Source organism: Anser anser (assembly GCF_964211835.1).
Source record: "Anser anser genome assembly, chromosome: 2".
In the NCBI taxonomy this organism is placed as follows: Eukaryota; Metazoa; Chordata; class Aves; order Anseriformes; family Anatidae; genus Anser; species Anser anser.
In genome coordinates, this window is record NC_139721.1 from 135,628,873 (window position 1) to 135,650,734 (window position 21,862).

Consider the following 21,862-nt stretch of genomic DNA (forward strand, 5'->3'; position numbering starts at 1 on the left):
CTTCCTTTCCCCCCTTCCGTTCCCGCTTCCCCGTTGCTAAGGGCGACGGGCGGGAAGGAGCGGCCGCCATGATGGAGGAGGTGCCGCCGCCATGATGGAGGACGCGCATGAGGCGCCGCGGCACCGCATCGCCGCCGCCCAGCTGGCGCAGCACATCGGGAGGCCCGTCTGCTTCGTGGGGCGGCTCCAGAAGGTCTGTAATCCGGCCCGGGGTCAGGCCCGGCCTGTCGGGGTGCTGCGGGCTCACTGGGACACGCGGTTTGTTTTGCAGGTGCACCCCAGCGGGAAGCTTTTCGTGCTGGTGGACGGCGAGGGGAAGCAGGCGACCGTGGAGCTGAACGAGCCCGTGAGTTACGGGGACAGCCGGGAGGAGGCGGCAAGGCCCTCCTCGGCCCCTCCGCACCTCTGCGTGTTTCTGTTTTTAAACCCGGACAAAATTTTCCCGCTTCTCGCTTTTCCACCCACGTTGCACCGTCCCTGCTCCACTCATCTTCAAGCTAGCTTCCGCAGTCTTAATAATAATCAATTATCTTTGCCAATTGTATTTGGTTGTGGGGTGGTCCTGTGTGGAGCCAGCAGGTGGACTCGGTGGTCCTTGTGGGTCCCTTCCAGCTCAGGCCATCATACAAGCCTATGAATTTTCGGCTGGAGTTAAGAGAGACATTTCCTTCCGTTTCAAGCACATCCCTGTGTGGCTACTTTGTCTTACTCTATTCCATCTTAGTACATATCTTAGTTTCATTTTCCTTGCACTTTTTCCTTTGCCTCTTTATCAACCGTCTTCCTATCCCCAACAGACTATTTTGTAAATATAATCCAAAAAAAACCACTCAAGAATATGATATTCTTGAGAGTTTGTTGAGTTGACCTTTCACCCCCCTCCTAAAATACTTCTCATAGCATTTCAATAAACTTCAGAGTTTGCTCAAAGCATTCTTTATTAAGAATGGATAGCATTCCCATCCTTGAAAATAGGAATGCTTCAAGGTATAGGAATTACTTAATTGGTTAAAAAAAGCAACTAAGTAATTCCTATACCCATTGCATTATAACTAACGCGCAGAAATATTGCTTCAGTATCAAATATTTGTAAAGGGATAAGAACCAGGCATTTTCTTCTGTGTGTTTTTCTTTTTTGTGTCTGAGAAATGTTGTGACTGAAGGATTATTATGGTTATGACACCTTTTGATGGCTAAATTGAGCATGTCAGTAGTCATCCCATCTTTCCCGCTGAATGAGTCATTAAATGCTGGCAAGTCTGTCCATTTTGATATGAAATATTTGCACGTGATACCTTGACTTTCAAGACTTGAGTCCTGTTGATAAAAAAAAAAAATGCAGCTTCTTCTGGTGAGGAGTTTTGTCTTACAATTGTGAAACTTGCTATCTTCATTTCCAAATTGCGAGAAAATGTCTTTCCTACAAGTTCTGCCCTGTATTGAAATCTTTCCTGAGTCCATGAAAAGGTTTCCTGTGTCGGACTGTTAAAGCGTTGCATGTCAGCATCCAACCAGTGATTCCACAGCTTTCTGGGAGAGAGTAAATGGGTGAATTTTATAAATACGTAGCTACGATGTTAGGCATTTCACAGCCTGTTCCACTGCTGTAATAAGTACGTAGGGAAGAAACTTGGTACGTGCAGAAATAACGTGCAGGAGTTCTACATTGGAAGGACATAACTGAAGTAGTACCATGCTTCCAGTAGTTTCCCCAGTAGTAGTGTATTGCTTGACATGGAACAGAATCTGTTGTTCCTAGCTCAAGTGCTGTGCAGCAGAAACAGCAGCTAATTTGGTGATACTAATTTAATTTCTGGTATGTTTTCTAGCTAGACGAAGAGATCTCAGGAGTTATTGAAGTGGTGGGAAGGGTAACAAATCAGGCAACCATCATGTGCATGTCATACGTCCAGTTCAGAGAAGATAAAAGTCCATTTGGTAAGTAAGGATATATGTTAAGAGAAATTAATGTTATGTTCTGAACGTTTCTTCATTAAGTAAGAAGAGAGAGCTTGATTATCCCCTCTTACGGACAAGGTTATTCTTCAAGCTCTGTGAAAAATAGTAAATGGACACTGGTGTGGGAATTACGTACTGAATATGCTGTTTTACAGGCAAAAAGCAGGGACTGACTCAAGGCCTGAGCTGATCTAGGTCCTTGCCATGGTCTGATCATTCTCCCAGTCCCGGGTTCTTTGTCTTCCCTTGCCTTGTACTCCTTTTGTGATTGTCCAGTTAGCAGGTCTAAAAATAATCCTCCAGGTAGAAAGCAATGAGAATGTGGCAGGCTTGGGAAAACTGCGGAGGGTGAGAGGGACTGAAAACACTCAGCTGTACTGCTTTAAAATAAGCAGTGCTTTAATGCTGCCGTTTGCTAGTGGGGTATTTAACGAGTTTTTCTTTGCCCTCTTTCAGATCTGGAACTCTACAATGAAGCACTGAAAATTATTCACGAATTCCCCGAATACTTCCCATTCGGTACCGGGAGGAACAATTGATTCTTCTTAGCATATATTTAGAGCTTCAGAGGGTACAACAGTACCTTAGCTTTTCTGCCTGACAGCTTGATAACAGTTGCATCAGTTTCCACCAAATATACTAAGATGCTTCTGTTGTATGCGCCACCTGTGGCTAGTGAAATTTACTTTCTCTGAAATTGAAAAGGAAGAAGCAGAACGTTTCTGTAGCTGTCTCACTGTCTGTATATATTTAACCCTTTTGCATTCATGAGGAATGGTCTCTTGCAGGATTTGACTTGCTAGAAATTGAAGTTTTGTAGGCATCTTTTTTTGTTGTTGTTTATTGAGGTTCCAGGATATTTAACACAAAACTTGTATTGAAGACATTCAGTGGGGTTTTAATGTAAAAATATTTTTTAATTTCATTTTCTTTGGTATAAATTTATTAAACATGGAGGGGGGGAGTTTTATTTTGCATCTTGATAATGGTCACTTCTACAATAAAAAAAAGTTTTGACTATGTTTAACTACTTGTGTCAGTATTATATCTTTGAGTGCTATTTTCAGTGATACAGGGTGATTCCTATTCTATTTTACCTGCACACATAATTTAACAAAATGGAGTACAAGGTACTTGCTTTTTGCACTGATGTTAAACACTAAAGCTGTAAGTGTCTAATTAGGCTTGAGAATTTCAAGTGCTATTGAGTTCCCGTCACAACTTTCATTCTTGGTAGATGTCAAGGTAGAAGTACCAGGATTCAGCTGGCATGCCATGATGACTTTAATCATACAAACTTCCACACAATACCCAGTTTCATTACTATCCAGGCTATTTAACAGCACATAGAATTCTTACGCCTCTTAAAGTAACACAATCGAAGTGAAATCTAACTTCTGGAATACTTACTGTGAGGTAAAAAGTGAAACATTTCAAAGCATTTTAAATAAATCTTTTATTTGGATCCATGTTCATTAACATTTCAGAGAAACAGGCTGCAGTTTTAATAGCTAAATTTAATGCCTTATTAAGATTGCTAGCATTGTGCTTATTTATGGATATCTCGATTTTCAGTCAAGGAATTTGTGTTTTAAAGACTCCTTATTTATCAAAGTTACTACAAAGGACAGCCCTATTCTTAATTTGTGCAAATCATTAGTGGGATCATTAGTTCACCCATCCACGGGGTAGGTGATCAAGTTAACAAGTGATCTGTTTTTTCGACTTTCTACTTAGAAGATAGTGACAAAGTTACTGTCACTGGGAGGGAGAACAACCTCTGAAGTGTGGGTCAGTCTTGTACAGCAAACCAGAACAAGAAGGTCCCAGTGGCACAATACCATGCTTTGTCCTGTAGTGCTGTCCCTGCTATATTTTAGTGCTTAGCAGTGTCCAGCAAAAAGTCATTGTTACTTTGTTACTTTGTTACATTGTTACATTGTTACTAACTACACGCTTATTTTACTAGCATTTAACTAGCATTTAACTCTTCTGAATTATTCTACTTTAGAAAAGATGTATTTTGTGCTTGTGTATGTATATTCTGTAAAATATTACGTGCAAGTAGTTCTTAGCAAGGCCTATCTGGGCCTGATAGAATAGATTCCACCACTAGATGGCTATAGCACTTTACCCTGACACAGAGACCATCCTTGGATATGTGGTCATGAGTGTAAATATTTGATTGCATCTGAGTGGTAAATGCTACACTTTTCTTTTGTCAAGACTTCTCTTTCATCCTGTCCTGGAGCAATGATATGAGGTCAGGCAAGCGGTATAAAACTAAAAGTTTTCATTAGGTGTTTTTCATTAATCTGCTTCTCTACACTGCATCAAATATTGTGAATAAACAGCCTACCCTGAGTATATGGCTTATACTAATAAGGAACTATGGAATATTCTTGTTATGAAAGGAAAACTAATGCTCAGGTCATATGTGCACTTAGCAGGATAGCAATGTGTTAAATTGCTAGACATTTTGGATATCAAAGAGAAAGGAATAACCATGGGCACTGCGCTGCTACCCCTCGCTTAGGACTGCAAAAAATAAATGGAGAACCTGCCTGTCCTTATAAATAATAAAAGGGGAAGTGGTGGTGGCTTAGTGGGTCGCTGGCTGAAGGGGATTCACTAAGGCAACCATGTCATAAATGCCAAAGGAGGATATCGCACCAGCAAAGCTGGGGCCAATGATAGGGCCAGTAGTGGAAGTGTAAACTGGAGCTAACAGCTTCTTTGGGAGGACAGGAGTATGGCAAAGACAGGGAGATGAAAGAAGGGGATATAAACTAAATGATGCCAGGGCTGACTGGGAGGCATTCCTGTCACTCAGCCCCATATTCAATAACTGTGATTTGAAGCAGGACAATAAGCCTACTTTTCCCACCATATTTGTGACCAACTTCAGGGGCACGGCACATTTTCCTGTGCTGTTGCTAAGGGGATATTTGGAGTGCCCATCCCAATATCAGCAAGGGACACACTATTGCCTTGCCATCTCCTCCTGGAACATCTGGCATAATTGCCAGGACCCTGGTCTGAGTAAGCATGATTGGAAAAAAAAGATTTGGGTTTATAAGAAAAGGGATGCCTGCTGGAAGCACTGGGAAGCACAGACTGGACAAGATAGCTGTAGGAAAGGTGGAGGGAGGGTTGAGCAGGTCGCAGGCCAGGCTCCCTTCAGGTACAGCTGAGAAATTAGGTGTTGGCAGAAGTTAGTAACTACTTCAAAAATGAGAGGCAGCATAAGGCTACCTGCCTTGCTGCAAGGGCTGCGAGGTGGTGCAGTCTTTATGTAATACTGTGTTGGAGCGGGAGAGCTGTGTTTTGAGAAACAATTCAAAACCGTCAGTCTGTCTTAGCTGTCCAGCCCAAAAAACCACAAATTAAAGCCTTGTCCCCCTCTTTGCCTCATGGTCCTTTGGCAAGGTCCTGGCCTGAGCCACCGCGCAGGGATACCTGCATCTGCCCGTGCCTGTTGGTGTCCCCTTCCTGCTGACAGGACTTCCCAGCCTGACCTCAGATGTGCCTGGTCACTGCAGACTTGTCTGGTGATACCTGGACTCGCGGTTGACCTTGGTCACTATCACCAGATGTGCTCTGCTCTCCTTGCTCCGGCAGCATGGGACCACAATCATTTTCCGTGAAGCAAATCAGAAAACATTCAGTTATTTTGTGCTCATTTGCAAGCATCCTCTGCATAAGATGAGAAAATGTTTATGCTTAATCAGGCAGGAGAGGCAAGGACGTATAATGAAAGTAATGAAATATAATCGGAATGAACCATGAGGTTAAAAAGGAGTTCTGGCATGCAAAGCCACCTTCATACAGCTAACTATCAGAGTCAAGAAGATTGCAGAAAACAGTGGGCAAGCTCAGGAAGCGCAGGCTAGATGAGTAGAGAGGGAGATGGATTGACTGAATAACCCCAAACACCGGTACCAGCAAGTGCTGGCCTGAGAACTGTCAACCCGGGAGCCGTACCACAGTGGGCAGCCCTTCAGGAACGGACTGCTCCAGCACGGGCTGCTCTCCATAGAGCACCACAGGAAGCTTCTCAGACGAAAGGAGCTCCATTTGGGGAAAAAAACAAAGTGCCCAGCCTGGACCCCAGCCCGGCAGACGTTGCTCCTGTCAGCATGGAGCAGCCATTTCACATCAGCGTTTTCTCACAACAGTCACATTACCCCCACCAGTGCTGCCATCAGGGGCACCCCAAGAGCCGTGTGATATCACCACAGAGTCGCTGTCACCCGATGACCTCACAAAAGGCAGCTGGCTATAAATGCCCTGAGCGTCCAGCCTGCGTTCAGTCCGGCTGGTGACACTTGAGAGGTTGAGGTCCCACTGCTGGAACGTGCGAGGTGGTGTTGCGAGTGGAAGGTGCGACGTCGACGTCCTTCCTGTGGAACGCGAGACGTCAAAATCCTTCCTGTGACACGATAGACGCGAAGTCCTTCTGGGTGGCAGGTGAGGAACCCCAGTCCTGCTGGTGGAACTGGAGATGTCAAGGTCCTTCTGGGGGCACGTGAGATGCTGAGGTCTCTCTGGTTGCAGGCAAAGCACCGAGGTGCTTCTGGTGGAGCGCAAGGCGTTGAGGTGCCGCTGGTGGACCGCGAGTCTTTGAGGCTCTGCCATTGACCTGCGAGGGAGGTGCTGAGGACCGGAGGCGCTTGATACCCGTTCGTCATCGGAGCAGCGTCCCGCGGAGGACGAGCATCCCCACGCCCGAGCAGCCGCAGGCACAATGAGCCAGCCACGCCGGGAGCTGCCGGCGGAGGAACCCAGACAAGAGACTTGCACCATTTGCCTGAGCCCGCTGGCCGATGCAGCACGACTGAACCCCTGCAGGCACTCCTTCTGCAGGGAGTGCATCGAGCCCTGGGCCGCCCACAGAGCCACCTGCCCGCTCTGTCGGCGGCCCATCCTTGCCATCATCAGGCTGGTGCCGCCCGCCCGGCGCCGGGGAAGGGCCCAACTTAACGTGGGGCCGGGGCGGCGGCAGCAGCAGCGGCGGAGGAGCCCCTCGAGCTACAGGTCCCGCAGCGTCTCGCCCAGGCGCAGGGACCGCAGCCCCTCCACGCCACGACGGCTCGTCCGCAGCTTCTCCTGGCACTGGGAGCAGGACGGGCGCAGACGGTCCCGGTCCCCGCTGAACGTCAACTCCAGGGACACGTCGTGGATGCAAAGGGCCCAGCAGGAGGAACCGGGGGCTGGCGACCACACAGGCCGCCAGGCTGGGCCCCGCGTTTAAAGAAAAAAATAAAATGAATCTTAAAAAGCAACCCAGAAGGAAATCATTTTGGGGGATGGGAAATTATCATGGGATCGGGTAGCTGGGTGATGGCAGCAGCCATGAATGTGACCAGGCCCTAACGGGAAAAAGGCTGACAGAAAGTCTCCTGAGCCCGGGGCACAAGAAAATGCCTGCCGGCCTGAGAACTGCCACCTCGGGAGTCGTACCACAGCGTGCAGCCCTTCAGGAATGGACTGCTCCAGCATGGGCTGCTCTCCACAGAGCAGCACAGGAAGCTTCTTAGACAAAAGGAGCTCCGTTTTGGGTAAAAATTGGGCCTGTTTTATACCATTTATACCTCTTACCCGTAAGAAGGCATAGGACAAGGGGGAATGGTCTTAAACTAAAAGAGGATAGACTAGGCATTAGGATGAAATTCTTCACTGTGGAAGGGTGGTGTGGCACTGGCACAGGTTGTCCAGAGAAGCTGTGGATGCCCCATCCCTGGAGGTGTTCAAGGCCAGGCTGAATGTGGCCTTGGCCAACCTGATCCAGCAGGTGGCATTCCTGCCTGTGGCAGAGGGGTTGGAGTTAGATGATCTTTAAGGTCCCTTTTAACTCGAGCCGATCTTGGAGGACTGTAGCTAGTGGCATCCCTCAGGTTCAGTACCGAGTCCAGTATTGTTCAACTTACTCATCAACGACCTGGACAATGGAACAGAGTGCATCGTCAGCAAGTCAACTGACAACACAAAGCTCAGTGGAATGGCTGATACCCCAGAGGGCTGTGTAGCCATTCAGAGGGACCTCGACAGGCTGGAGGGTTGGGCTGGGAAGAACCTCATGAAGTTCAAGAAGGGCAAGTGCAGGGTCCTGCACCTATGGAGGAATAACTCCAGGCACCAGTACAGGCTGGGGGCTGACCTGCTGGAAAGCAGCTTTACAGAGAGAGACCTGGGTGTCTTGGAGGACAGCAGGATGACCATGAGCAAGCTACATACCTTGTGGCCAAGAAGGCCAACAGCACCCTGGGCTACATTTAGAAGGGTGTTGGCAGCAGGTCAAGGATGGTGATCCTCCCCCTCTACTAAGCCCTGGTGAGGCCACACCTGGAGTACTGTGTCCAGTTCTGGGCTCCCCAGTACAAGAGGGACACAGAACTACTGGAGCAAGTTCAAAGGAGGGCGATGAAGATGACGAGAGGACTGGAGCACCTGTCGTACCAGGACAGGCTCAGAGAACTGGGACCGTTTAGCCTGGAAAAGAGAAGTCTGAGGGGAGACCTCATCAATGTGTATAAATATCTGAGGGGAGGGTGTCAAGGGGATGGAGCTAGTCTCTTTCCAGTTGTGCCCAGTGACAGGACAAGAGGCAACAGGCACAAACTGAAGGACAGGACGTTCTGACTGAATAGGGGAGAGCACTTCTTTACTGTGAGAGTGATAGTGAACTGTCACAGGTTGCCCAGAGAGGCTGTGGAGTCTCCTTCTGTGGAGATATTCAGAACCCACGTGGTTTCCATCCCGTGCAACATGCTCTAGGTGATCCTGCTCAGCAGAGGTGTTGAACTAGATGATCGTCAGAGGTCCCTTCCAACCTTGTCCATTTTGTGGTTCTGTAACTGCAGCTCATAAAATAGCTATAGCTATAGTTTACTTAGAAAACAACAAATCTCCCCCAAAAGCATGATTTTATTAATTTAAAAGCAAAAACAAGAAAAAAAAAGATGATTAAATACACCTCTTATTTTATAAGTTTTGCAAATAGTGTAATTATTGGCCTGAAACCCCAAATACCCATTACAACAGCCAAAGCTGATACTTTAGACCTGAATATGTACATGTTTCATAATCCAAAACATTTCGAAGACATGCTGAATGTCAAAGTAAGCATCTAATGATGGCAATTGAAACAAAAGAGATACAGTCAAGTCAAAACTGTTACAAATATGGCATTTTTTTACATAAGAAAATTAGACATTGTTAAGTACGTACATTCCTGGACATGGAATTTTATCTGGAAAATTTAGTAACAGGTGGTATTACAGAGGAATAAAAATATATCCTTGACACTTACAAATCCTTATTTTCATAAAGCAAGTTTTATTGCCTGTGTTTATATAAATAGGGTATCATACATTAAACCCCAGTTTACATTTATTAATGGTGAACATTTTAAAGAGCTCTTCAAGAGCAACATAAGGTGTGCAAAAATACTAGAAAGAGAAATAAATATTCTAACACAAAAAACCATTAACTGCTCTCCCACGACAGTCTGACTACAAATATCAAGTACCTCTTAGATTTTAACTTTAAAAATATCTTTGTCAATTAGGCAAGAATCGTAGATCAGAATAAATGTAGCAGATGTATTACAACATTAATTAGACAATATAACTGAAAGTCCAAAATGTAATCATGTACACCCACAGAAAACATTTCCACATTTTATCCTGTTGCAACTACACTACAGCACTTAGAACCAGTGGTATATTACAATATATTCTGTTTTAAAACAACAAATTTCACAGTCCTGGCAATATGGTACCAGTTTATTGCTAGCATTCCATTTAGTATTTCATAGCACGCAAGTGTTAAGTAACTCATACTGTTTCTAATAGTAAATAAACACACACCAAGTAAACTGATGTTATTTTCACATACCTTAAAACAGGTTTTTTTCCCTAATTTATGTGAATTTTGTTGCCTACAAAATCAAGGACAACAATACTGATTAGGTCCTCACACAGCATTAGCAAGATATCATTGACTCTCAAGTTAATAAATAACTTAATTCCAGCTGGTAACATACCTAGTACCATTTCTAGCCAATGACCTAAAATTGTGCAGCCTTTTGGGAGCACACTGGTGTCCAGCAGTGACCTGAAGCAGGATACAAATTGGTTCACTTCGCACATCCCAGCATGTTTCAGAAGTGCAGGAAAATCCTGTTTATCCCAAAGTCTTAAAAATTCAAATATGTTTGTAGTCAAAACTCAGCACATAGTTTAAAACTTAAATATTTACAAGCCTCCAGTCCTTGAGATTTCAGATCTTCACAGTACTGTGTTCAAAATAAAACCTCTTGTAGCTCACCTGCATTCTGCACTCGAAGTTACACATGAATGTTCAGCAAACTCTTCTCTAGGATATCAACCTTGTTAGGAGACAAAGCTCCTGAATTCCTTAGCATTAAAATTCACATCAGCTAGGTCATATAGGTACATCAAATAAGATCTTGAATTGCAAAGATATTGCTTACTATTAACAAAACTTGAGGAAAGACATAAATGGATTTTTCTTTAAATATCTTTAGAATGCAATTAACAGCGGCACCCAATTAATTTACAAGGAAATGACTGCATTCGAGGAAGTGTGATCAATCAGTGAAAGGATGCTACAGTATCATTCTGCCATCCTCTAGAGAACAACACTTTCAGTTGTTTATTTTGAAGTTTCACTTTTACTAAGCACTGTATATAAACACTGCTTTGTTTAGAAAACTGATAAAAGGGCCCATAAGCATTACCCTGAAAACTTCATTAAAAGTTCTTTGAATTTAACAAAGCCACTAGGAGTGCTTTTTAAATTTAAACTTTAAAACTTTTAAATTCACTGAACAAGGCCCACACCAGAGGCTCATTCCACGATTATCAGTTTCTGCCAAGCATAATCATACGCACATTATTTTACTAATCTGACAGCAAATTTATTTTTTTCACAGTAAGTCACAAATGACCTTTGTCTAAAATATATGCTTGGACTATGATGGACATCCATTAGAGAGCCCCATGTTTTCAAGCAGTATTTATGCCTGAACAGTCTCTGCTGGAATGAGATTCCCTGTGGTATCCAGCTGCATACACTTACACGAACAGGCAGACACAGGGCACTCAGTGTGGTCCCTAGACAGCAATAGCAGGAAAAAAAAGAAAAAACAGGTAAAATAAAACTAACAAGAATTTTGCATTCTATAAATTTAAGGATGTGCAGGAACACAGTATCTCAAATAACACTTAGCAGCATGGTAAGCTCTGCAAGTGTTCTAGAACAAAACATCTTAATTGTAGATAAAACTAAGAAGTCGTGTCCTACTTGGTGCAGCATGCATGAGTGAAACACAGGAGATTTGAACAACTTACCTGAACCAGCTAAGCATATGCCCAGCGTGTCCACCATGCCTACAGTTGTGACACCAAGTAAACCAGTTGTTGAACTGGGCTAGCTTCTTATCTTTGCTAAGATCCACTTTTTCATCTGACTTAGATCCTCCTGTACAAAAGCAAACCCATCCCCAAAGTTATGCCTGTAAATCTTTGTTTCATTTATACTGCAATTGCAGTAACAGTATTACAATAAATTTGGAATTAGGAACTTCAAGCAGAGAAGTAGTCTGATTTTAAAAGAGAAGTTGATAAAATTATTAAAGAAAGAAAAACTGATAGAAAACCAAAACAAGAATTATACTGCTCAGCTAATGCTTTGCATTCTATGGATGTGCTACCCCTGCCTATTAAACAAACTTTGGAAACACAGTCTCTTTCAACAGTGATTTATGTTTCAGTGATTGATTTAAGTCCCAGTGAATTATACACCTGTTTTCCTGCACATGGGATTTTTGGCTTTAAAATAGATATACGTGTGTGCAAATATATGAAATCCACAAAGTCTCAGTTACGAATTAGAACAATTGCAACAGTAAGTCATAACACAGACCAGTGAAAGAATGAGAGGAGATACATAAATAGATGACAACTTTACAGCTGTCAATAGCTCTTTAACAAGACTGACTTAAAAATAGGGGCAAAATGAGTTTCATTTAAACCTTATATAATGCTGAGCCCAAAACATTTAGAACCAAGAGATTCCATTGATAGTATTTCTTAGATGTGCCAGCAGCACCCATAAATTCTTTCATGCTTGGCCACAGAAAGTATATGTTTATTCTCTCTTCTTCTTTCAGTTAAAAATCAACTGTTTTACATTCCAAGATTTCTGCAGCTTCCCATCAATTCATCCCAAAAAAACATACCTCCTGTTTCTTTCAATTTTAAAGCTCGTAATGCAAAATACTATGATACTTGAATCTTTTTGTCTGTTTAAGCCATGGGATTCCACTGACAACCTCACTGGTAAAAATGGTCAAAACCAGGTAACTGCATACTATCTGACACCAACACATTGAGACATAGGTTTTATCATAAAATTAGATGGGATGTAAACACGTTTTCTACTATGGTCTCTCCCCCTTATAATTAAGGGTATGAATACTTACAGTATGAGAACAAATAGAAAGGTGCAACAGAAGATCTTCCTACAGCAACTGTTAATTAGGCCTTTAACTACTACTCTAGCTGAATAGCTAAAAACCAGTATGTCATACCTGGACAGCTGGAAACTGGAGTTCCCATATTTATCAAGCAAAGTGCACAGCGAGGAAGGGGCTTACGACAACCAGGACAGCTCGTAACTTTTGACTTTGTTGGTGAACCACTAACTCCATATTGGCTAAAACCCCGCCCCTGATGAGGAATGGCTGAACAGCTGTACGAGATGGATTTTCCACAGAAATTGCAACTCACAAACACCTAAAGAGAACAAAAGCTCATTAATTTTTCAGTTTCGTCCTACTTCTGCTACAAGTGAATTTGTTCAAGCTAGCTAACGCTCATTTACCAGATACTCTTGATAGTGCACTGGAAAGTTACTCTCTTGTGAAGGCGTTGCCAACATCTTGGCTTGTAGACTTGACGTGCAGTTTTGTGAAGCAGGCCTTAACAATGCCCAGTTACCTCAACAGCACATAACACCATGCACGATTGCTATTGCTTGGAGAGGTATTACCTAAGATTATAAAAAGCTATATGTGAAGGTATAAAATAAATTAAGTTTACTCTACTGGCCTCTCCCTCTTTCTGTTCGGGTGATCCATTCCAGAGTCCCGAACATGAGGATTTTCCTAGCAATCTTCACCTGCACGTTTAATGCCACAAGCTGAGGTGTGATATAGAGGAAAGCACAGACTTTACACTCATTAGGGGTTATTTACAATGCTTACATAAGGCAGGAGCAATAAACAACTCCCTCCCACTCGCAACAGTATGGATGCAGCTCTCCTTAAACAGCTGTGAAGTGAAGGACAGGTGAATTCAAATATAGCCTTCCTTAAAAATCCTTGGGACCTTAAAGCTTGTAATGCACATACTGAGCAAATATGAGCGAGTTTCAGTTGCTGTGGCCAGACCACATTGGCAAAAAATGCTACCAGATAACATTTGTATAGGGTGTCACTTTTCAGTTTAGCTTATGTTCTGAACTGATAATAAAAGGTGCTGTTCACTTTAGTTTAGGTTCAAGGGCTTCAAAATAGCTGAGGTTCAGATCATTTAAAACAAAGTCAATTTGAACTGGTTCTCGGTTCAATTCCCTGGTTTCAGCATCATCCTCACCATGATGAAGAATGGCATTTCCTTGATTAGATATAAAAAAATAGTACATTTGTTTACCCTATTTCCCTGCTCTCTACCAAACAGTTAAAAGTCCTTTCTCCAAACTATTTTGAAAAACAAACAAACATGGTTACCCTTTTAGGGTAGCCTTGGTTTAAATCTTTCTTTTGCACATGAACCCTCATGAAAACCAAGATGCAGCCATCATTTTTGTTTCTGTAGAAGCACCATGCTGCATTCCTTTCTGGATTGGTCATACTTCATACAAGAAATAAATTTACCTGGGCTAAAGGCTTTGAACTAGGATCCAGCTTACTCCTATGGATATCAAATTCTGCACGTTTATGCCAAAATCTCCACGCATCTAAAAGATTTCTGTAGTTCTCAATCCAGTACTGAACCCTCTCATCCTTAAGTACATCTGATGGAGAACCCTAAAGCAGGTAGGAAAAAAATGCCAGTCACACACTGAAGATACACAATGCATATTATTCACGTTTTCAAAAGTCTTTACAAAGCTTACTACAACGTATGAGAAATAATGTAATTTGTGTAGAGAAAGACAACATCTGCTAAAATTTAACCCTAGTTTCATAAAACTTTTCTTCAGTCTGCCTGTCAGGTTGAGAATACTTCTGCTGCCACGTTCTCCTAAACACTTGCATCTGTCAAACAAAGGATTATACATTTTTGTCACATATTCCCGTGTATATGTAACATATGTAACCATAAAAAATGATACATGCACAGTGCTGGAAGTAGCTGCAACTGTGCCAGTAAGGACCACAACAAACCCAACTAATGCCCCCCCCCCAAACACACACAAAAAACCACAATAAACTCAACAGCAATACTCACAGCCAAAAAAGCCCACAACCAAACAAAAACAAACAAACAAAAACACAGCACACCTCAGTTCTCCATCAAAATCCTGGAAGCAAAAAAAGCATACTTTGAACCTACCAGAAAATGCACCAGTAATAAGCAGGGGAATGGGTATTCTTAGTGCAGCTATTTTTGTTTTTTCTCCTCTTTTCCCTACTTTCTCTGGTTGAGATAACTCGAAGATACAAGTTTGTAGTTAACCTCAAGTGGTCTGGATGATTCCACAACATCATCCATATATCGATCATAAAAATCCACATACCACAGCATGATATATGCTGCCAAAATTTACTACAGAAAATACTTTTCAGTTCGCAAGATTGAGTACTATGCTGCTAAAGAAACTATAGTTCTCTTAAGTAACTATTTATTTTTGAGTGAAACACTAACCTGTAACATGCAATAGCTTGCTGTCTGGACATCTCCCGTTCTGTCAACGTAACTTTCCATCAAGTCCACTCCATCTTTTGTCAGCCCTGTTAACAGTATTCCCTCCAAATTCCCAGCATCTTTCATTTCATTCGTCAGCTTTTCAATAAACCTGTTCAGCTACAAAAAACAAAACAAAACAAAAAGCCCACTAACTTTTGCTGTCTGTTCATCCCCCTGTAACTCATTTATGACATATGGCAAAACTTTCTACAATTTGAACAGCTTTCCTTAAGAGTGTCTTTTGCTAACAGAACATGCTGCTTGCCGCATGTGACGCAGGAAAATTTATATGGCAATATCTACTATATTGCAAGAATTTACAGATTTATCTATGTACTTTAAACCTCCTGACACAAAGAGCAAAGGGCGAGGTCACCTATTTTTTAAGCACTTAAACATTCCTACTGCAAAACGAAACCTTTATTCAAGAGAAAGTAAGTGTCTGGAAATAAATAACAAATAAATAAATATACACTCTGTTAAGAGAGACATACAAGCCATACAACAGTTTTAAAAACTAGCATGGTCATGAATATTATTATTAAAAATGTCAAAAATCAAGCTGAAGTTACAAACTGAAGATCAGATTATACCATAGCTTATATCCTATTGTGTAAGGAGAAAAACAAATCCCTCATGAATCATTGCTTCCACTGTTCATCACCTCTTCACCCCAGATCTTCTTCCCTCTCTACATAAAGCCCAGCTTAATAGTTTGCTTCAATGTCCGACCATAGACTTACCTGAGCATCATTGAGGAACTTGCAAGCGAACGCAACTCTGTCTCGTACAGCTACATTATTTTCATACTTCGGAGAGAAAAATGGGAATACTACCATCACATACAAATTTCCAATTTTTCAATACATTGTTTGTAAAAGTCAGAACATTTACCTTAATGTATAACTAATATTAACGGATTTGATTATGTACAAAGAAAGCACCTGAAGAAAGCTAACACTGAATATCAGACAAACTGTTGATATTCAGATACATGTATCAGATCAAGACTGAGGCTAACAGGAGCAATTTACTCATATGGCAGGAAAGGCTGGTTCAACACATCATACGTGGCTTTTGAAACTCTAGAAACGGATTTCCAAACCACGTAGGGCTGGGCTATCGTGCTTCTGGCACAATATTCTGACACCCCCAGGGCCCTTTCTGCTGAGCTGCTCCCCAGCCACTTGTCCCCCAGCCTGGGCCTGGCATCGCTCCATCCCAGCTGCAGCACCCGGCATTTCCCTTTGCTGAACTTCAGGCCATGCTGATCGCCCAGTGCTCCAATCTATCTAAATCCCTCTGCAAGGCTTCTCTTCCCTTCAGGGAGTCGACAGCACCTCCCAGTTCATCAACCTTTCTCCTGCTTTCTTCCCCTGCTTAAGTTATTTTGATAATACAGTTCTAATGGTTCAAGAATTCCATGCCACGAAAAAAAAAAAAAAACAACCACAAACCTCCTCTAAGAACTGTGTGAACTCTGTTGGATACACCCATTTTTACACAGTTTGTACACTAACACAATGTTCGTTAATATGAGATCTCTGTTTAGAAGAAAAAATGCTATCTGCCAGTATGAGGAAAAAAATAATACATTCTGAACTGATTAATTCATGGAGTATGTAACACTTCCCCTACATACGGGTGTATATATGAACACCTATTATTTAAAGGAATTTAACATAAATTTACTCACCAAAACACCATCGTATGAACCAGACTCACTTGTCAGAAAAGCAAACATAGCACACAAGTAGGGATTGTTCAACTGCAGTCTTAGAGTACTGCACATTTCTCTCCAAAGTGAGTTCTTCTCATCTGTGTAGCCTGATAGAGCCATTGCTACTACATTAAGGTTCAGATCACCTGATTTATTAAAAAAAACAACAATGAAACAATGAAACAATATTCAAGTTCAGGACTTGGAAAATCAATTGAAACTGTAATTGAACACATCAGTTTGAAGCAGAATATTCTACAGAATACATGACAAAATCTGGTAGAATTATCATGAGCTAAAACAACTTTACATATGCTAGCTTTTTGCAGTTTCTGCTTTCAATGACCCAGTTTCTGCTCTCAAAGTCACGAGCTCACATGCATGACAACCTGAGTTATACTTTAAGCAACATCACTCTAGCTCTGGTGTTTTGCAATAGTTTTGAATTGCTACATGCATTCTTATTGCTTTCACGAAAGGTTGTCATTACCATAATTCATATCCACAAGAAGTGAAAGTACTGGAATATACACATAACCATTACTTAACAGACCATGCTGGTGGATGACAACTGCATATAACAGCTTTAAGTTATAAAATTTCCTAAAATCATTAAATCTATTTTATCTAAATATTTATTGTCAGAAAGTTCAATTTTCTTTTTTTCAATGCAAAGATGGCCAGTCTCTGTTCTGAACCTTCCCTACAGAAAACACATACATAGTTCCCGCAATTCTAAAGCGGGCAAACACTGTCAAGACAGTATTTTAAATTTAGTAAGAGAACACACATGCAAATCGGAGATGTAGGAGGAATACTGGCAAGAACACGTAACAAAATACCTCCATCTCTTAGCTGTAAAATGATTATCTTTTCCTTCATACATTGTAACACTTCCCAAATACTATTCCAAAACAAACGTCTTCTGTAAATCCTGAATATTATATTTTAGCTATTCCACAGCCATTGCACTGGCAGAAAGCTGCATACGGCCCAACTGAAGGGGACATACATGACATCTGACCAACGTGCAATTCCATTGCAAGAAAAAAGTCCCACTACTTCTGTGTGTAACACTTTCTGTGTCATGCATCAGTATGAAATTCTAAAACATGCAATGCATTTTAATTAGACAGTAAGGCATATTATAGTCTGAGGAGTGAAAGAACAAGATTTGTCAGATTCTGAGGCTCCAATCCAGCTACTTCAAGTAAGTACTTTAAAAGACAGCACACACCTTTTCCTACCACCTTCCAGAATTCTGTTTACAGAAAAATCCACCAAGGTGATGTAACTCCAAAAGACAACGCGAAAACGCAATACACACCTTTTCCTGAGGAAGCACCTTTATTTAGAATTTGTATTGCTCGCCGTATGTCCAAATTGAACAGTGCTACAGCAGCAGCTCGTTCCCAGTCTCCTTCCTGTTCCAATGAATTTAAAAAAGGTTCCACATCTAAGTCTGCTCCCTTCTTTATCCACCCACAGAGCTGCAAAGCCAAGGATCTCTCCTCACTCAGATACTGAATAATATCTGCCTGTCTATCAGATCCACTCCTGCTGTGCCTGAGGTTCTCTGTTGTTCCTAGAAATTGGAAATATGTTAAAATATGCTTTAATCACAATTTAAATTGCAGCCACAGTGATTTGATTTCAATCATAAAGCTGAGAGAAAAGCGAAGTATCATACTTTACTACTTTAAATTAACATCACTATTAACTCTGTTGTAAGGAGCAGCATTATGAAACAATTTTATTCTGATCTCCTAATAATCATGTATCTAAACTTGACATTTATTCCCTACTGAGTCTTTTTTTCTTTCCTCACCATCCTAAGTTTTTGGAGGTTCTTGTTACAGAGCTGACAGGATATGATCAGCGTGTCCAACTTCAAAATACAGCCAAGCACCTGCTCTACCAGTTCTCCTCTTCTTAGCAATCATCAACGCGCTAGAAGCTTTCCCACCACTGAGGAGTTGCCTTTGCTCCAAGCAGCATGAATACAAGACACACAATGAACAGGGAAGATTCAAATGCCACTGAAAAATACTTCACTGAGCATAAGAGGCGTAATGTGATGCACAAGAGGTGATTACCACTTCAAAACAAGATAGCTTATTTAAACACGGTTATATAAATGTACTTTGGCTACACCGAAGTCAGCCTTCTAGAACTACGCTCCCATGTGGAGCTTTGAGAACTGTAACAAACAATTACGTGCGGAGCAAGACTTTTCAGTGTCACTGTCAATCACTGAATGTTTGAAATAGTTCAGTTGAAGATTTACCTCTGAGGTTATTTTGTTTTTCTGATCATTGACCTTCAAAGAAAACCAAAAATTCAGGAAATTACTGTAAGATAAACTGTTTACCTACATATATTAAATTACAAACTTTAATACTTTGTTGATATATTTTAATAGTCTCTTCCAATAATTTTTTAAAGACAAACCCATAAGTGCATCATTCTGTAAATATACTATAATATAACTTATCAAAGTTGGAATATTCTTACCCAAAGATGACTTCACAATAGACTTAATGCCAGCATAAACTAAGGGACCTTTGTTTCCTGTAAGTTTTTGATCCATATCTTCAGTATACTGCTTCATAAGTATTTACATGTATAGGAACCTTAATTTTTTCCCAAGCATTTGAAAAACACTTTTTTAAAGTTAAAAGTCATATCCTAATAACATATGCAAAGTTTTTAGAGGATGTTGTATTATATTCAAAGACTTTCATGCATTTCATATAACTGGTTTACATATAAAGTGTAGGCTACTTCTTAAAATAAATTACAGTAAAATAAAGGATATAATGCAGAGTGTACCAAAGTGATTTCAGCTGGGGATCTTCATTTCCAGCTAGGAGGTGATTTCTCCAAACTTGTTCAGTATCAAGACCATACCTCGATAACGCTCTAAGCCGCATTTTGGTTGCTATGTCTTTTTCCAAGGAATTAGCCTTTCCCTCTTCTGTACATTCATATAGATGTCGTCCACAAGCCCACATTAATGATGTCACTGGACTCCATGCAAGAGAAATTCTTTCAAACACTGTGAAGTCAGACATAGTCCTGTTGGGAGTCACCACTACCATTCGATTTTGACTCGTGGGATGCCAGGCAAACGAAGCAATGTAGTTTTCACATGGTTGGACACTTCTTTCGATGATTGTAGGCTCAGTTTCATCCCCAATAGGCGTGGGAGTATGCTGCATGTCATACAGCCTAATGATATTACTATCCCTTGTTAAAGTAGCTAGCAGCCCAGTTCTTGTAGGACACCATGCGACTTTTGTTAAAGGCTTTGGTTGCTCTGTCAAGGTCAAAACAGGCTTTTCAAACTTCCTTAAATCCCATATGGCAACCTGACCTTCATAGAAGGAAGCTACACGATCATGGAAATATGGATCGACAGTCACTCCTTGGACAGCCTTGGTATTGACAAATATTTTTTGGCTTGTATTCCTCAGATCAAAGATAGCCAGATTTCGATGCATTCCAGCTAGAAGAAGCTTTTGATCCCGTGGAAGCCAACAAAGAGAGAGGCAAGCATCATTCTGCCCTAATTCATAAAGTGGCTTTGTTACTACCAGTCCCACTTCTGGATCGCCTGTTGAAAGCCTCACTTTCTCTGTAGCAACCGCAGTCTCTGGAGCATATTTGCTACTTATATCCCAGATGAGTACTGAAAAGTCAGCCCGATGTTTATCTAATCCAGCAGCAAGCCAGTTACTATCTAGTGGGTTCCATGCCAGGGTATTGCATTGCCGTGCGTGCTTGGGAACAAACTCTTTGCCTATCAAATCTTTAGATTTTGAGTTGTGATCCTGGCCAAGGCTAGTAAGTACCACTCGGCCGTTGGCCTGTCCAACGGCAAGAAGACATTCGGGATCATACTTTGGATACCAAGCCACGCATTTCATATATGGTGTATCTGAATTTATGGACAACAACGTGGCTGTAGTTTCTTCTGACAGCCGCAAGGACCCTGCCTTGAGTTCTGAACTTACGGCAGATTCAATGTGATAAAGGCTCAGTTCCGAATCACACACAACAAAGCGGTCGACATGGTGTGGGGCCCAAAGAATATCAGGTTTGGAGCCACTCATGTTTAGGGTGAGTTTACCAGCAATTTAAACTCTTGCAGGAAGACTCAGGTGATATCCATTCATATGGAAACTGTTGAGAAAATAATTTGTAGGAACGTTATCAAAATCCCAATTCCTTTGTCATCTGAGATCATCTTAAAGCAAACACAAAGACGGTTCTGGATTACTTTTAGCCCCAGGATTTGTCACGTATACATTTCAGGCCCAAACCCTCAGCATTCCCCACATCACACCCCTTTCCCTGCTGCACGCTTTGATTTTGATTACGCTGACTGAGGCAAAAAATCAACACAGCCAACTACAAACAGACAACAGGGTCTGCTGTGTTTACAAACTCCGCAGCAGAACTATTTCGTTATTAGGGAAGGAAGGATTAAGCAAAACACGGTGTGGCACCGTGTGTGGGTGTGCTGCCCGTAAAGAGCCACTCCCTAAAACATGTAGAAAACGTCTCTGCCTAATTGCAGTGCGCTGGCTGACAGAAACCAGTCTCCCTGTTTTGCCTAAAGCCTGACCCTATTTGAAGAGCTGTATAAATATATGTCTCTCCGCTCCTAATCTTGCTCTACTGCTCCCAGTTCCACCTCAGCCCGGCCGATCTCGGCTCTTTCCCAACCTTTGCGACCCCACGGTTCTGCCACAGCGTCCCCACGCCTTCGTTAACACCCGGCCTAGCAAACACAGACTTACACCGCGCCGACTCCCACCGCCGCCTGCAGCAGCCCGAACCACCGCACGCCCCTACAGGCGCACACGACGCCCCCCGCACGCCACGGGACCCCCACGGCTGCGGGAGGACAAAAGGCAGCGCCCGGTTCCCCCAGCCCTCCCCCTACCTCCACTCCCCGCTGCGGGGGGCGCAGGGGCCCCGCTCCCGGCCCGCCCCGCACCTCACGCCCCGCTCCGGCCCCAGCGGCCCGGGGGGACCCAGCGGCAGCCGCGCGGCGCCTTCCGGCTGCGCGGGCAGCGGGGGAAGGAAACGCCGGGGCACCGCCGGCCGCGGGGCGCGATCGCTTCCGGGGGCCGGCCGAAATGGCGGCGGGCGGGTGACGTCACGGCAGGCGGTG

The 21,862-nt window shown here is 42.5% G+C and overlaps 2 protein-coding genes across 6 annotated transcripts; one reads left to right on the plus strand and one right to left on the minus strand.

Annotated features, from left to right (window-relative positions):
• The first annotated feature begins 27 nt into the window (after nt 1–27).
• RPA3 (replication protein A3) lies at nt 28–2,986 on the plus strand. The gene is made up of 4 exons (XM_083826921.1): nt 28–193; nt 272–346; nt 1,830–1,938; nt 2,416–2,986. The coding sequence occupies exons 1-4, from the start codon at nt 92–94 to the stop codon at nt 2,496–2,498; spliced, it is 369 nt and encodes a 122-aa protein (XP_083683047.1). The 5' UTR covers nt 28–91; the 3' UTR covers nt 2,499–2,986.
• Nucleotides 2,987–8,868: 5,882 nt separating this feature from the next.
• On the minus strand, nt 8,869–21,862 carry MIOS (meiosis regulator for oocyte development). 5 transcript variants are annotated; one of them, XM_083826914.1, is made up of 11 exons: nt 21,686–21,862; nt 19,499–20,865; nt 19,195–19,293; nt 18,008–18,265; nt 16,657–16,826; nt 15,704–15,769; nt 14,919–15,077; nt 13,925–14,077; nt 12,578–12,782; nt 11,337–11,466; nt 8,869–11,099 (listed from the first exon to the last, which is right to left on the minus strand). In XM_083826914.1, exons 2-11 carry the CDS (start codon nt 20,793–20,795, stop codon nt 11,003–11,005), a joined length of 2,634 nt encoding a protein of 877 aa, XP_083683040.1. In that variant the 5' UTR covers nt 20,796–20,865; nt 21,686–21,862; the 3' UTR covers nt 8,869–11,002. The 5 variants fall into 5 exon arrangements, with proteins under 5 accessions (XP_083683040.1, XP_083683042.1, XP_083683039.1 ...); XM_083826916.1 differs by having other exon boundaries at nt 19,499–20,929; XM_083826913.1 differs by having other exon boundaries at nt 21,632–21,862.